The sequence below is a fragment of the Passer montanus genome, unplaced genomic scaffold, assembly GCF_014805655.1.
Source record: "Passer montanus isolate IOZ18808 unplaced genomic scaffold, ASM1480565v1 scaffold19, whole genome shotgun sequence".
Lineage (NCBI taxonomy): Eukaryota > Metazoa > Chordata > Aves > Passeriformes > Passeridae > Passer > Passer montanus.
In genome coordinates, this window is record NW_024366480.1 from 6,698,186 (window position 1) to 6,714,883 (window position 16,698).

Sequence of the window (16,698 nt, forward strand, 5' to 3'; positions counted from 1 at the left end):
AAAGAAATGTTTCTTATTTTTCAGTCTCTACTGACCTCCTTGGAAATTATTTTCATCTGTGAAGGGTCTCTCTCTCTAACTCAAAGTTTACTATCAGTATCAGTTTTTTATTCATTCAATGTGTGTCCTATGTTTTTTGTAAAGAAGAAGCTATGTTGTCATAGTGGGGTGTTAATTTTCTTAATTTGGTGTTAACCTCACTGAGTGCTAGTCAGCATAGATGAAAATACTTAGTGCAAATCCAGTTGTCTTTGTCACCAAGTGGTACAGAAGAGAGAAAAGTATTATTTCAGTGTTCTTATTCTCAAAAAGCCAGTCTGGGAAGGAGAGTCTTATAGTTCTTTAAGCATCAAGTTTCATGTACTTTTTTTTTCTAACTGCTATACTTACACGTAACTCAAAAGTTCTTGAAAAGCTGAAATTGGGACTTACAAAAAATTTTCATACTTGCCTGACAGCTTAAAATTGATGCCTCATTCAGTCCATGAGGAGTCTGCAGCTTCTCGTTTTGGACTTCTGTGATAGAATTTACCTAAACTTATGCTTCCAGAATATTTTATTCTTTCCTACTGCCAGAGAAAGATTTGCCCCTTATTTTTTTTTTCTCCCCTTTTATCATTGTTGAGGAACCTCAATCTTAACAAGAGTGATTCTGGATAACTGACCCTGTTCAGAGACTGGTACTACATACCTGTGTGCAGAAATCTTTTGGGCACTGGTATATGAGAAATATAACTGCACTTTTGAGAAACTTTGCAGTTCTGTATCCCTTGCTGTTCTTCAAGTGTTCAGTTTTTCAAGGATTTTTAAGGAAGGGAGAAGAAAAGGTTCAATTATTCTTCATGCCAATACAATACCCAGGTATAGCAAATATCTCTGGAGAAAGACATAAGGAAAAACTCTTAAATTCATAAGGAATATTCAAACTCTTCATGGCTCTGAAGAGCCATGAATCTCTAGCTCTGACTCTTATCTATGATCAAGATATACTAGTGGATGCATTGCAGGTCCTTTTCCTGCGTGCTGTGTCTGTGCACCTGCAGCAAATACAGAATAGAGTGACATCTGTTAGGATTGCAAATAATTTCTTCCTGTGAATTTGGGTGATTTTGCTCTTCTAACTGGAGATCGGTGCCATTTGTGGCACATAACTTAAAAAGAGGTAACTTTGTTCTAACTACAGTAAGTACCAAGATTCAGTCTGTAGTTTATGATTTTATGATTCATATATATATATATGTGCATGCTTTCAGCAGTCTTCCCCCACATCTGTACTACTTCCCACAATTTGTATAATTCTGATTATGTCTTGGAAGTGGTCAGCTGTTCTTCAGGCATAGGGAAAACAAACATGTAGACATTTTTTGAATTCTGATTTTGTTTCTAAAATAAGAAACTCTTATTTCTCTTTCTAAGTAAGATTTCAAAAGCCTTTCTGTTTTATTTTGGGAGTTACTTCAATTTTAAGCAGAGGTATCCAGTGGGACAGAAGTGGTTGAAAGGCAATACTTACATGTGAAATCACAGCTAATCCATTGCCAACTTCTTTCCTGTTTTTTTTCTCCAAAGTCAGCTTCATATATGTAAAAATTAAAAAAAACCAAACAAACAAAACCCAAAGAACCTAGCTAGGTTTTTTTTTGCAAATGTGTATCTAATATCTAGTAAAATATGAAATTGTCTTTTTATTTTAACCTTAAGTACTTAATATTATTAGACATCACAAACTTACAATTTTTTTTTCTCTGTCATAACTTGACTTTTCTAGGACAGATCACTTGTATGTCTTCTTTATCCACTGGAGTCCAGAAATATATGCAGAAGATACTGGGGAGTCTCTTCGGGAACCTGGATTTATCGTGGTAAAAAAGAAGGAAGAGCCTGAAACTAGTGAAGAATCGAGTACTGAAGATGCTGCTAAAGAATGGGAGGTAAGGAAGAACAGTATCAAAGATTTTTTTTAATACACTCATAAGAATATATTAAAATAGTATTAAATATTTTCCAAGAGGAAAAAAAAATCACTTTATTAGTCCGATTATCATGATCATCATGGCTGTTCAATTTATGCCATTCTAATGCTTTACTCTAACATCAGATCAGGCCAACATTTCACAATTCCGAATCATTTTTGTGTGGAGAAAGTTGTAACTTAAAACTCCTAGGGAAAGGAATGTGAGTACAGCAAAAAAGTTGGAATTTTGGTGAAGGAGACTTAATTTTCTCATAAACTGACAGTTTTCTGATATTTATTATTCCTGTATTTAGAGTGTTCAGTGTTTATTGGTAAGACTAAAAAAGGGATGGGACAGCAAAAGAGAAAAATAACAGCTACTAATGATATGTCTTTTAAATAATTTAATAATTAATTTGCAGTTGTGATTTTTTCATGCATTATAATGCTCTTGAATGTATTTTAGAAATATATTGTAACTGGAATTATTTCTTTTTTTTTTAATAATAAGCACATTTCTCTGATGTGAATCTGTGTCCACTGTGTTTCTATGGACACATCTTTACATGTCTACGTGGTTTTGTTTTGTAGTGTACATGCAGTTAAAGCACTTCCGGTGTTGTACATTCAAGTGTTGGTCAAAAGTTTGATTCTTGTCATTTATATATTGTAGAAGTATCCCATCAGCACTGTTTGAGTCTTGGGACAGTAGTTGCAGTCTAGGACTGTAAGATTTCTTATGTTTTTCTTCCCCCTACCCTGCAGTGGAACGTGCTGAAATTAAGGAAGTCTACACTGTTTTATGTAGAGCGTAAAAGAAATTTTAAAGAACTGCAATAGTCTAACTACAGGTAGTAGTTTTCTGCTTAGCTCCAAAACTTAGAACCATAGAACTCTGGATTCAGAGTTGGAATGTAGCTAGTTGAAAAAATAGACCATGGTTGCAAACATTCCCTGCAACTCAGTGATTTTGCATGGAGCATTTTTGCTTTGAGACATTGAAATTAATATCATAACATGTTTTTTTAACTTTCATATTTTCAGCATATGTATTGCTTGAGTTTTTACCAGCAGTGTGTTTTGGTATTTACTCTTGCTCAAAGCCTTCATAAGTATTTGGAGTTTTAAAATTTGACCTTTTGGAGCATGGGTATCAGTGAATAGTGATCTATATTATGGTTTAAAGCAGGGTATGTCTCTCCTTTGGTGAGCTCTTCAGTAATTTGACACCTTAATATAACTGCAGAATAATTTCTACAGAATAGAGTGAAAATGTTTTTTTCATGATGAAATGTGATAGATTTTAGAAACTATTTCTGAAAGTAGTTGAGGCAGTACATTTTTTGCAAGTATTAAAATCCGTAACTTATTTACCACAGAATGAGGCCACACCTTAAGCCTGTGTTTAGGTCTTCTCTAGAAACAATCATAGGAAGCATTTCAAAAATATTGTAATTTCTATGGTTATGTAAAATTGTCAAGCTTGGTTCTCTTAATATTATCAAATAATAATTGTCTGGATTTATATGCTAATGTGATTAGTGAGATGGATAACTTTATAAAGAAATGTTATGCAAGTACAAGAAATATGCTAATGTGGTCTTCTGTGCATTTTAATTTGTGTAATGTGACTTCCTGTTGACTGACTTTTAGCACAAAACTCTTAAAAAGCTCTTAAAAACTTTCTAATCAGGAATGATTGACAGTACTGGATGGTTTGAGCTGTCATTACATAAAACTGCATTTTAGTGGCTTTTAACATGTATGCTGGTAAACATGGGGAACTGTAGCCATTGTTGTCATACTCATTATTTCCACTGAATTTCAGTCATTATTTTCAATCAATGTACTTCCTTCCTTCAATGCAACATGCTTTTCTTCTGTCAGTTTTTGCTCCAGGTGCTATCTAAAATAGCAGGTGAATAGTATAATTGAAGCCTTTTTCTGGGCATTTGACTGAAAAACAGACTGCCTTTTTCAGATCACAAGGATAGAAGAACTCTGGGTGGAAGGGAAGTGGAAATGCATGACAAAGTACTGTTCATCGAGCAAAGGATGAACGTAGTGGAGTACCTTTCTTTTCCAAAACATGTTCTTCCTGCTGTCATTGTACAGTATCCTAAAACTAGAAGAACAGGGAAGAGGATTAATGGGTAACCCAGGTGTGGTGTTCTGAAGCAACTTTTGTTTCTTTGCAAGTTCTGTTAATACATTCAGGTGCAGCTTTTTATCAATACACTTTGAGAAACCCTATGCTTGTTTAGTGGAAAAGAAATTACAGGAAGAAGTAATAAGCAAAGGCAAAGATCAGTAACATGAACCAAGTAGTAGGTATTGGTTTATCAATGAATAGTGAATCAACTGAACTCCTCCTTGAACTTCAGTTTTTGTCTGCTTGCCTTTATCTTGGTCAAATACTGCATTGTACATAGGGCCAAAAAGAAGTCCCGCAAATCCTTCAGCTTTCCACACCTTTTCATGTGCTGCACCCTTGATAGAAAATTGACTTACTAGAAATAACTATGAATCTACTGCTGTCTAACATTACCATCACAAAGGTGACTAATTCACAGATAAGAAAGAGTTTGAAACAATCTGTCTGAGGCACCTTTTAGTTGCTGTTGCTGATGTTGCTGCTCAGTATAAGTTTCCTGCCTGTGTCATTTGCAAAGCTTTATAAAAAGGATACTTTTTCACATAAGATCAGCCCGTACTAAAGGCTTGTCTCTGGTATCCACTAGAAATAAATAGGCGATAACTTTATGTACTGTCCAAGAAAGTGATGCTAAGTTCTCAGTTGTGTAATCCCCATCCATTTTTCTCAACTATCTCTTTTATCTTGTACTTTTAGTGAATGGGCTTACCACCAAGAAAGAGGGTGTTTGAGTTGTGTGAGGTTGTTGGGTTTTTTGTTTTGGCTGTGTTTCAGGGTTGTTTTGGTGCTGTTTTTTTTATGATCTGTACTGAGCTATAAGGTAGCTAGTATCATGGTATTCTTTTTCTACGTGGTGTGTCTAAGTTCAAGTGCTAATAGCTTTCTATATCTGTTAGCACAAATGATGAATTCTGTTATGTGTTAATAAACAAACTCCTTCTCCTAAGCATATTCTATATTTGCATCTTAACATGGCAAGACTTTACAGCAAGCTGACTCCTTCTGTTGTGCAGTGTCTCAGAAACAATTACACTTATGGTGTAATCTTGTTTCCTTTTTAAGTTCAAGTTGTGTATATAGTAGGCTCCTATTTAAACCTGAAATCTGTTAAGGAAACACTTGAATTGCTCTGCATTAGAGTAATTCTTGTTGAAAGCATTGATTCTTCCTTTCCCTTCAATGTCATTTGATCTCATTGCCATTATTCAAGATTGAGTCATACTTAATGGCCATGTAAATATAAATACTCATTCACAAGATATTTGCAAACAGGAAATTTATTGTCTTAAGGCCCACAAACTGGTCTTAAAGTAGTTGGAAGCTCATAAATTTGATTTTTTTATGAGCTTTGTTCATTGTGGAGGAAATACAGAAAATTTGATTTTAAACTGTCTAGAAGTTAATTTCCAAAATGAAGATTGAGTTGATAGATACTTAAAAATATTTTTTCCTAGGCATGATAGGTCATGTTCTGGACTTGCATTTACTACTAATTACCCTTGTTTTTTCCTGTGGAATGTCTGTAGAAAACATGGATACAGTGCTTCTGGAAAGAAGTAACTCACTTGTCCAACTGAATTTCGGTTAGAACTTAAGATGTGGTTTGAAAATGCTTTCTAGATCAAACCATTAGTTGCAACTGAAGTTCTGTCTCCTTGAAATGGTATTTGACTTGGACACTCAGCAATCCAACATTACTGAAGCTGTAACTTCTGGGGTGTCTCAGAATTCTATTTCTGTGTATTTATGGAAATTTGAAGGTCACAAACAGTTGTTATCTCCTGGTTAGGTAAGCACCTCTGTGCAATATCCCAATCTTGAAATCTTTTTTAGATGTTCTTTATTGGATCTGGACTGAAATCAACAACATTTCTATATTAAACTGGATATTGCAGTTTCAGAATGCACTGCTATCTTAAGTTTTTGTATTCCTTATCATGTTCCTTCTATAAATTTGGTTCCATTCTCTACTGTATACTTCAGTGCTTGGATGCTGGTGCAACATCTGCTTGTTGTGTCTTGCATTTTAAAATGTGATATGAACATAATGCTGTATGACAAGCTGGATAATACTGATCAGCAGAGAGAAGAGGAAGCCTGAAACTTGTAGGCTTCTTGAATGAAACATTGCACAGGATGTGTAAAGATGAACCATGCTAACAGTCTTCAGAAGAATGTTTTTTCCAATATGTTTCTGGAAAGGCTGTCTTTTTATGATAATGAACTACAAGCTAGATGGTTATTTGGTTTTTACATCATGTATTGTCAATTAAGAAATTGGATGTGTCACTATGCATGTGTTGCTGTGCATTACCACAGAATTTCTAATGGGCTTTGCTCTTGTACTGGAGGATGAGTCTCTTCAATTCTAGCGGTCATGTGCTGTAGTAGAAATGTTTCTGTTAATTTGTTGTGGTTGGAGAAAAGGACCCTGGTGTCTCTTTACATAATCCAATGCTCTTTGCAGAGATTGGTGACTTTTATTCTTGCTTTTGCAATTAACTTGAGTGATATTGTACTGTCTCTCAACTTCATGCATTAGGGTATTTCCTGTTTGGCTGTATTTATTGTCACTACTTAATCTATTTTGAATCTATTTATAACTTGTAAGTGGAAATTCAGAGGTTTTGGTGGCTTGGAGCTGTCCTGTAGTTGGTGTCATGAATGTGCAGTTGTAATTGATTGCTATTTCTTGTATCTAATAGAGGGATCTGGGATGGTCCCTGTGCTAAGAGTTAAAGCAGAGCCATTCAGCTGAAAAGCTTGTGCTTTTGAGATTCTTAATGGCTTTCAGCATACCTTTGAAAATCCTCAGGAAAACTTTGTGATGGAAAAATACTTCCTCTTTTTTCCCCCTCCCTTTCCTGAAGCTGTTGACAGGAAACAAAGGATGACTTTTCAAATTAGATTTCCTTTCTTATGGAAACTTTCTCAGCCAACTAAGAAGTTGTGCCAGTCCATGTTGTATTGACACTACAGGAGATAGCTTTTTGTAAGGTTTTAGTGTTTCTTATACCTGTAAAGGGAAAGGGGATCAGGTCTTACTTAGCTGTAATTGCATATTAGCTTTACCTGCAATAATTTTTACAAAACTCACTTGTTCTAGAAGACAGAGTAGCAATTTTGTATAGAAGCCAGTGTCTGATTTTTTATTTTTTTTGTTTCAACTTCATTCTAACTTCACTGCTCCTGAACTTTACACTTATTCATGTGGCATCAACAGCAAGTTGTAAATAAACTGAGTAATTATGGCTCCTCCTGCCTGTCCTCTCATCCTTCTGGGCTAACCTCTGCCTCTTAAGAGGGATGGAGCACAGGAGATATATCTTCTACTAATGTAACCTCACTCAAAAAGCATGAATGTTAAATGTAGGGATTGTAGAACTCAGTGTCGTGACTTTTCTGTTGCTGTGGTATCAGGATATTGCTAGTGACTATATGAAACAAAATAGCTCCATCTTATCCAGCTGTAAAAACCTTTTTCCACACCTAGTATCCAGTCTTCCAACTGAACTTGAGGGTTACTATGCTTACTGCCCTGTTTCAGTGTTATGTAATCTTGTTGTGATAACTTGAAATCTGGTATGGCAAAAAAACTAGAGAATTGGTTTGGAGTGGAAATAAGACATTCTCTAAGTTGTACCTTTATTTGTTGTCACTCTACTATTTCTCTGCTGCTGCTCTAAGTATTTTTTTGAGACAGATTAGTTTATTAGAAGAAACTACATTGTGAGGTAAAATTATTGAAAGGACTATGCACATTGATTGTGTAAAGATCTTTATCTTAGTTGTGAATTAATAATGACAAAAACAAGATTGTCATTCAGTGTAATTAGATATATTTTCTGTTGCTCCATTATCTAGGTAAGAAATTGGTGGATGCTCTTAAGTGTTTGCTGGTGTTCTGCACAGATGTCATGTGTGAGCTGGTGCTCCTCACTAGAATCTTTTATTAAGAACACTGATGTCAAGGCCTACATTAATTGCAACAAGATATGAGATTCTGATTGCAGTTAACAGATCAGTACTGTAATCCCCAAATGCATGAAAAAATAAAGGGCAGTTTATTAATCTTTAACTAAATGTTACTACTGAGGTCAAATTTCTCCTGTGGGCTTCTTTCTGTGGCTGGGGTGGAGATGTGTCATGAGTGACAAGTTTGCCACTTCCCTGAGTGTGCTGTGTCGCAGTGCTGCTGCAGGACTGAGCAGCAAAACACTGTCAGGAGGTCTCAAAGTTACTTGTGCATTCATTCCCATTAAATTCTTCAGCTCTAAGTAAGTGAAAAAGTTAGTTGCTCGCTTTTGTTTTGAGCAAGTTTTTTAAATCCTGTTGAGAAGCTATGAGAAAGGTAATTTTTATTCAGAGAGAAGCTTGAAACTTCCAAGCAAATTTTTAGAGTTAAGATTAAATGTTGCTGGATAGAAAAGGATTCAGTTCATCAGATTGTTTTCTTCCTTCCCAGAAACAACTGTTGGCTTGTGTTAGGGAAGAATTTTTTTTTTCTCAAAGGGCAGGGAGCAGATGACTGATAAAATAGGCTGTGAAAGAGTTAGTTGTATTACTAGCTTTTACTTTCAACCCCCAAGGTTTCATTTCCAGAGAACGTTTGAAATACTTCTGCTGCATATTCTCCATTTCTTTAAGATTTCCCATACTTGGCAGAGAAGGGGGTGATGTCTGTAGCTTGTGTTATATTTTTATATTGATGGTAATTGTCATTTGAAACAGTTTTTAGGGTATCTGGTTTTTGTTCTTATTTTAACCCTCAGTATTAATTCACTTATTATTTGAAAAGAAAACCCATCAAAAAAACTCAAGCACATAAATAGGCATATGGCTTATTATTGGAATTGTACACCATTTGACTATATATTTAGTCAAATCATTGTTACATATTTGAATTTCCTAAATCCCAACTTCAATGTTCCAATGATAAAAATGTTTTTACTTGCCTCCTTAATACTTTTGATAAGTTAGAACAAATTTACTTTTAGAGATGCTAGCTCCCATGAAAGGTTTTACTGAAAAGAAAAACATTTTATCCACTGAATATTACACAGTAGTGCAAGGTGAGGTGTTGCAATACATAATTTGCAGTAGAATACAAATTTTGGTTCTGGTTTTCTCAGCTTGCATGTCTTGGCTTTTAGATCACAGCACAACAGCTTAAGCGAGCAATGATTTAAAGTTGTTCTGTTGCTGCCCTGGCCTATTTAATAGTTTCCCACAGAACTTGGAGCATGGGTGATGTGGAGATTATATTAGTAGTTGTTGTTTGTTTTGGAGAATGATGTGTGGTGGGGCGGGAGGGGGTGTTTCATTTTGAGTGGGGGGTAGAAAGAGACTGGAAGTGCAGTGCTACTGCAAGGAGATTCTTACAGGGTTGTTATGGTTTTCAGTATTGCACGTGCCTGTTTAAATAAACATCCTTCCTTAAGGGAGAAAATAATCATGATTCCAAAAATACTTTCTTGCTGGGACTAGCATTTAACTCATACAGCAAATTTAGCTTATAGACAAAAGGCTTAGTTTTCTTCTTGTAGCTTATAAACTGAAAAAGCTGCAAGCAGTTTCCAAATGCTCTAAAACCCTCTTTTTTAAATAACATTTTAAATTTTCACTGACTACTCTTCTAACTGGTTCTGGACTCTCAGAAATTACTTACAGGGTTTATGTAAGGTTGTCAGCATAAGGAAGACAAACTATTAGTTTAATATGGAATGCAAACACTTTACCATTAGAAATTGTTTATGAGCCAATTACCTTATAACCAAATATTGCAAGCAGTTCTTGGGGATTATTTTTGTGTTCTAAAATATTGTGTCTGAATAATTCAGCTCTGTATCTTTAAATACTTTGGCCTTTTTAACAAACTAGTGCTCTGCAACCACACTCGAGCACAGGAAGCCTTCCTCCTCGTGTATCGTCATCATTTGCGATACATCCCCCTGCAGCACACTCGCTCATTTGCTCCCTGCCTTGTCAGTCAAATGTGAGCGTCCAGCAAACTATCCTGTCACGGCGTCGTGGGGCTCTGCCTGTGCCTGGAGCTGACAGCAGGTACAGAGAATGCTTTCAAACAGCCTTGAACCGTGGTGTTTGTTTCATTTATTTTTTTAGTCTCGTTTTATTTTTAGAAGGGAAATGTCTCGTCTCTGGTATGGGAAGAAGGGAAGAAAGCACCAGCCAGTTAATCGTAAATGCACTCTGGTAATTTTCAGTGTAGTATGTTCATGTCTGTTATTGCGATCTTTAAGTGTTGTGGCACAGAGACAGTTTCTGGAAGTTAAATTTTGAATGTGTAAACAGGATACCAAGTCACAAATTTTCATTATCTTTGGAATATAATCTAATTCCTGGTATTCCATTGGCATTAGATAATAGAAACTACTTTGAGCATTAAGGGGTTCAGCAGTTTTATGGTGCTTTTTTTTTTCCCTTTTCTTTTCCCTTGGAGTAATGCATTTTTTCCAGGAAAAATGTGCTTTATGTCCAAGTAACAAGAACAAGAGTTTGCGTGGGCATACAATTACAGAAGTGTAAATTTCCTGACTTACCATTATGTTCTCAAAAGTCAGTCAACCATATAAAGGTCTGATAATAGTTCTAAATTCATGGACATGAGTCCGCTGTTGTCCCATTCTCATGTTTATAGTGAAGGAGAGGAAGCAAAAACACTGGCTTTGCAGTTTATTAGATATATGAAAGGAGCTGGGATTTTTCAGTGTTGTTTTCCCCAAACAGAATTTTTGTAGTACAGTTTAATATGTAGTTAGAATCTGAAGGAAAAGGTTTTTAGTCAGACCTGCAAAACAGCATTTGAGGATAAGGAAGTAGTGTTCTTGACAATATACTGTGCTTACACCCACTGGTAAATTTGGAAGATAGTTTTCATTTAGACTCTGCTTGTGACAGGGGAGTCTAATGCTTAAGAATTACTGGATTTTGAAGCACACTTCTTTCAGGATGCTGTTGATTTGGGCGGGGGGGGATGTGTTTATTTATTAATAGTTTTTTATTCTTTATCTTTTATGTACTGGTTTTATATTTATTTTTAGCCAGGATACTTTTAAAATATGAAATTGTTGCAACAAATGGTTCTATAGAATGTGTGTTCCTAAATAAGAAGACATTTTTGAACTAAGTCTCCTAACTTTCCTCTGTGGTAGTGAAGTAGAATGGAGATACAATACCTAAATGAATTGAAATGTTATTCTAGCATACCCTGTAGCAGTGTAAAAACTATCTGAAGTTCAGTTTACAAAGAATGTGGTTTTTAACAACATGTATCTAGACACATAGTTATATAGATATAACTTGCAGAGATATTTTAAAAGGTAATAGTATCCCTTGTTATAATTGTTTCCCTTAGGACCAATACTGAACTTTAGCCAAAGTCTAACTGTGTTATAAAAACAATACTTATCAGCTTTTAAGGCAGTTTGAACTGAAGAAAGCTTTGTAAGAATAAGGATCAACTTTGCTGTGGGAGAGGTAGAGAAGATATGATTTTAATGTGTAAAAAGTCAAATTGGAAAAAGAGTGCCAGAAGTACCTACAGATGGGGATATTTTTAAAATGTTGCTGTGTTGATAAGAAAGCTCTATTCTTGAAGTTGGGTTTTTTCTTCACTGAATGTTCATAAACCTAATGTCCAACTGGTATAATTATTTCTGTTATGCAAGACCTATGGAAAGAATATTAAGGAGACTGGCAGTATATATAAGTGTACAGGTTTCTGACTGAATCTCTCAGTAGTTGTTGTTCTGAATTTGGATGAAGTCTCATCTGACATGAAGTAACAGTTGCTGGGCTAAATGAAGTGATACAATAAAACAGAAATGCTAGCTTGAAGCAGCTAAGTTACCCTAGATTATTTACTGGAAAGGCCTTTGATACATTCCTGATGATGCTATTAATTTTAGCTCAGCGTTAAAAGGGTTTGGTACTTTCCCAGGGTAAGAAAACAAAATTTTGGTCACTTACTGGTGTATTATGCTCCCCATTTAAAAAAACTAGTCATGTCAGCCTCCCACATTTTAGTAAATGTTCTGTATTTACTGTGTCTCTTTATTTTATGGCAATACAAGAGATGCCAGTAAGTTTCTAGAATGTCAAAAATGCAGGCAATGCTTCTTCCTATTAAAGCATTTCAGATAAAAGACATCAGACAATGCAAGGGAACAAAAGATGGATTGCCATCTTTGGGAATGCTTGTCTGTGCTTTGCACAGCTTGGATAGGCAGTATAGCCAAAGGGGAGAAAACCAATGAAAACTGATCTTTGCTTTTATATTCTCTAGTTATTAGCATGCAAAGAGAGTTAAAATGTTCGTTTTAATAGCTTGAATTGTTTGGCACTTGCACAACTTCTGACATTTTGAGTTATTGGTTAACTTTATTTAGTAAGCTAATGCCTGTATTTCTTTGGCAGTTACGAAGGTACAATAACAGGGCTTACATGAAAGATGAGAATTTAGGACATCTCTGCAGGTGTCAGAATTGCACGGTTGCAGCAATCCAGTAATACTACTGAAATATTTTTTAAATCAGTTTTCCATATTAAATTTTTAGAGTAATTGAGTGAACAAATTATCTATTTTTAGTAATAAAAAAAGCAGAGTGAAATCCAGTACGTTCTTATAGAGATCACTTGGCCCAGAACCTTTCCTTGACAGATATTTGCCATACTTGTTGTCTTACATCATTTGGGGGTTTATGCATCGTGTTTGTGCTTTTGCCATGACTGCATGGTCTCATGCAGGCCTCTTGGAGCAAGTCCAGAGGAAGACCACTGGGTTGATCCATGTGCTGTGTTTTGGTATCAGCTGGATACCTCTGCTATGGAGACAGGCTGGGAGAGTTGGGACTGTTCAGCCTGAAGGAGAGAAGGCTCTGGAGAGACCTTATTGTGGCACCTTGCAAAGCCTGCAGGGGCTCTCTTGCAAGCAGGCTGGAGAGGGACTTTTCACAAGGACATGTTGTGATAGGACAAAGGGGAATGTCCTTAGTCTGAAGGAGGAAAGGTCTAGATTAGATACTATGAAGAAATTCTTTGCTATGAGGGTGGTGGGGCACTGGAACAGATTTCTCAAGAGGATTTCTGCAATTCCCATCCCTGGAAGTGTTCAATGCCAGGCTGGATGGGGCTTTGAGTAACCTGGTATAGTGGAAGGTTCCCTGCCCGTGACTCGGGGCGAGGAGGGGGGTTGGAGGTGTATGATCTCTAAGGTCTGTTCCAGCCTGAACTATTCAATTATTATAGTTCTTCCATGGAATTGTTGGGTGTTATGTTGTTTGCATTTTTAATAATTATGAAATATTAGTCTGCCTTGACAAAGTCAAGGTAGCGTAGCAAAGGAGTTTTTGAAAAGATTGTTTATAAGTTAAAAGAAAGCAAATGAGTAGTAAAGACTTACATTTTTCCTGTATGTCTTTTATGATCTGTGGAATCTTAAGTTGATCCTTAATTGACTTTTCTCTGCTTAAAGCAGGAGACAACATTTTCATGCTGGGCTGTGATTCAGTTACTTCTGAACCTGTGTAATGCTTTCTTGTCATACCTGAGAGGATCTTTGCAGGGCCGTATCAGAGCTGAGATGTAACCTTGCTTGGTCTGCCTTCTCCTGTAATGGCAGCTTGAGCTCAAGCACCAGGTGCTGTGGTTTCAGCAGCTGAACCTCTGGTTTCTCTGCTTGCAAGCGCTGAAACTTCCCTAAATAGTTTTGCAAGGGAGCTGGGTTTTATTGGTTGTGTTGCTACAGATCTTTTTTTATCAGGACAAAATGAGTAAATTTTTCTGGCCTGCCACTTTAAGAAAGGAATTTTCTTAAATCTAATTCTTAGTTGTTTGCACAAACCTCCTAAACTGTTTAATGTTTTGCATGCTAAGTTTAGTTATCTTGCTGGCATTTTCATATCTCTCATATGAGTGTTTTCTCCTGTCTTGAAAAAAATAGCTTGTTATTAAGGTCTACAGACTTGATGTAACACTTTGTATGCTTCAGGCTTTGATTGCATTCTTTTCTAGTTCATTTATTCTGGTTATTGCAGATACTTCAGTATATGTTAATTACAGCTTGGTAGAGTTGCTGTGGGCTTAGAGCACTTTGAAGCAGATATTTGACAGCTCATCCTGCAAAGCTGTGGGGACAATATTGGTCACAGGGAGAATGCTTCTGTCATGTGACCTACTCAGCATTTCTCTCCCTGCTCTGGAAAACACCCCAGTGTGCACAAGAGTTTGAAGAGAGACAGCTTTAAAAATACCGAGAGAAAGAACCATGGTGACAGCCAAACCAGGGGACTGTTGTGATTCTATGGTCCTTCTCTGCATGAAATGGCCAGCTGTCATCCCTTCCCTTCCTTGTCACCAGGAGAGTGACAGGGAGTTAAATTGACTGAATACCACACAAAACAGAAAATTAATAGCTTTGCAGCCACATACTTTAAAAATAATCAAATTAAATTAGTCTTAAGGTTTTTTTTTTCAAATGATACCTTAGAACTGTTTATCTGGTGCAGTATGATCCATGAATTAATGCATTTTTGTGATGAAATAAAAATGACCCAAATAATGATATTTGATATGATGGAGCAGAGTGCTTCTTCAATATTGTCTTCTCTCCAGCAGTCTAATATTTTTGGGAGGAAACTAAATTTGTCTGAAAAATAAAGTTAGTGTTTTCTCTTAAAATATTCATTGCAGCATTGTAAGTGACCTAATAAAACTACATTGGCTTTTTTTCCTTCAGTTAAATCTCCTGAAATTTTTCAGTCTCAGGAATTAATGTTCATGAAGTTTACAGTTCAGCCAAGTTTACACCTATGTATTAAGATCCAGTATTATGTATTAAGATTCAAAGTAAAGTTATTCAGCTTGTGTTCTTTCTTAATACTTGTTTTTTAATTTCATATTCTGAGTTGGTAACAAGGTTATAGATAACTTCTATTTCAGAGCCGTTTATGCCGTTAAGCTTTATCTGTTTTTACTTCCAGAAGCACTGTTCAGCTCTGATAAGACCCTCCCATTCTCTGTGGAGACAGTTTCAGCTACTTGTTAGCTCTGGACGTTTAGCTGTTTGTTTTGAGGGCAGCAATGAAAGCTGCTCCCTGTTAGCAAACAGGCATGGCGGGGGGAGGGTGGGGGTTGTCACTTGTGGCATTGTTAAAGTGAGGAATCCCTCACGGGTGTAAAAAGCTTTTTTTACATCTGCCTATAGCAGGATGATATGACCAGTGGCTGAATGAGCTGATCAAACATTAAAAAAATTTAACTGCATTTTCATGTGTGTTGTTGAAGGACAAGAAATGTTCCATATTTGGAATTTTGTCTTCAGTTTCATTCACTGCAAATGGCCAGCATAGCTTGTAAAGTTAGGTACTGTTGAGATATTTTCAGAAAAACAAAGTTTAGAAACAGGAGTTTCTCCAGAAGGAGAATCCTTGGCTTCTTGATTGTTTGAATCATTAGTATGCAAACCCTTAACTTACTGCATTAAATATTAAAACTGCTGGGTGTTTTGCTAAATGGTTAACGTAGTGTGGAGAGGTTAAAATGTTTAAAGAGTCATGCCACGAGTCATACAATTCATCCTGCGTTTTTTCACCAATGCTGCCAATATGAATACAGCAGGTAGTATTAGATCTCTAAGGATATATTCCATGTCTTTTCAAACTTGGTATCACAGAATAAGCTCAGTTGGAAAGGACCCACAAGGATCATCCACTCCAACTCCTGGCCCTGCACAGCACCATCCCCAAAATTCACATCATGTGCCCAAGAGGATTGTCCAAACACTGGGGAGCCTGTTCCAGTGCCCAACCACCCTCTGATATCTACCTTTTTCTGATATCCAAAGTAAACTTCTCCTGACACTGCTTCAGGCCATTCCCTTGGGTCCTGTCACTGCTCACCACACAGCAGGGATCAGTGCCTGCCCCTCCTCTTCCCCTCATGAGGAAGTTGTAACTGCAGCGAGGTCTCCTGGCTGAACATACCAAGTGACCTCATCCTCCCCTCACAGTTTCCCCTCAAGGCCTTTTACCATCTTTGTTGCCCGCCTTTGGGCACTCTCTGATAGTTTTCTATCTGTCTTTTCTTGTGGCAGCCAAAACTGCTGCCAGACTCAAGGTGAGGCCGCGAAGAGCAGAGCAGGACAATCCCCTCCCTTGCCCAGCTGGTGATGCTGTGCCTGATGCCCCCCAGGACACTCTTGGCCCTCCTGGCTGCCAGGGCACTGCTGGCTCATGTTCAACTTGCCATTGACCAGGACTCCCAGGACCCTTGCCGTGGCACTGCTTTCCAGCATCTCAGTCCCCAGTCTTTTCATACATCCAGGGTTGCTGCATCCCAGGAGATTTCAGCACTGTCCCTTGTTGAACTGCATGTGGTTGGTGATTGCCCAGTCCTTTGATTTGCTGAGGTCTCTCTATAGGGCCTCCATCTCTATGAAGGAGTCAGCAGCTCTTCGCAGTGCTGTATCATCTGCAATAGACAGTTTGAGAACCCTTTTTGCCCTGAAGTACACTAACAATCCAGGCTATACAAGTTACTTGTTTTGCTATTTTCCAACCAGTGCTCAGAT

General features: G+C 36.9%; 1 protein-coding gene across 11 annotated transcripts in view; it reads left to right on the forward strand.

Annotated features, from left to right (window-relative positions):
• Positions 1 to 16,698, forward strand: part of OXR1 (oxidation resistance 1) — a 260,076-nt gene that overhangs the window by 226,796 nt on the left and 16,582 nt on the right. For 9 of the 11 annotated variants that reach the window (XM_039706072.1, XM_039706075.1, XM_039706068.1 and 6 more), the window contains one exon: positions 1,769 to 1,931. In XM_039706072.1, coding sequence (XP_039562006.1) covers positions 1,769 to 1,931 — 163 coding nt within the window. Of the gene's footprint in view, positions 1 to 1,768; positions 1,932 to 10,241; positions 10,323 to 16,698 lie in introns of those variants that run through there. The other 2 variants (XM_039706077.1, XM_039706078.1) reach the window with 1 other exon arrangement.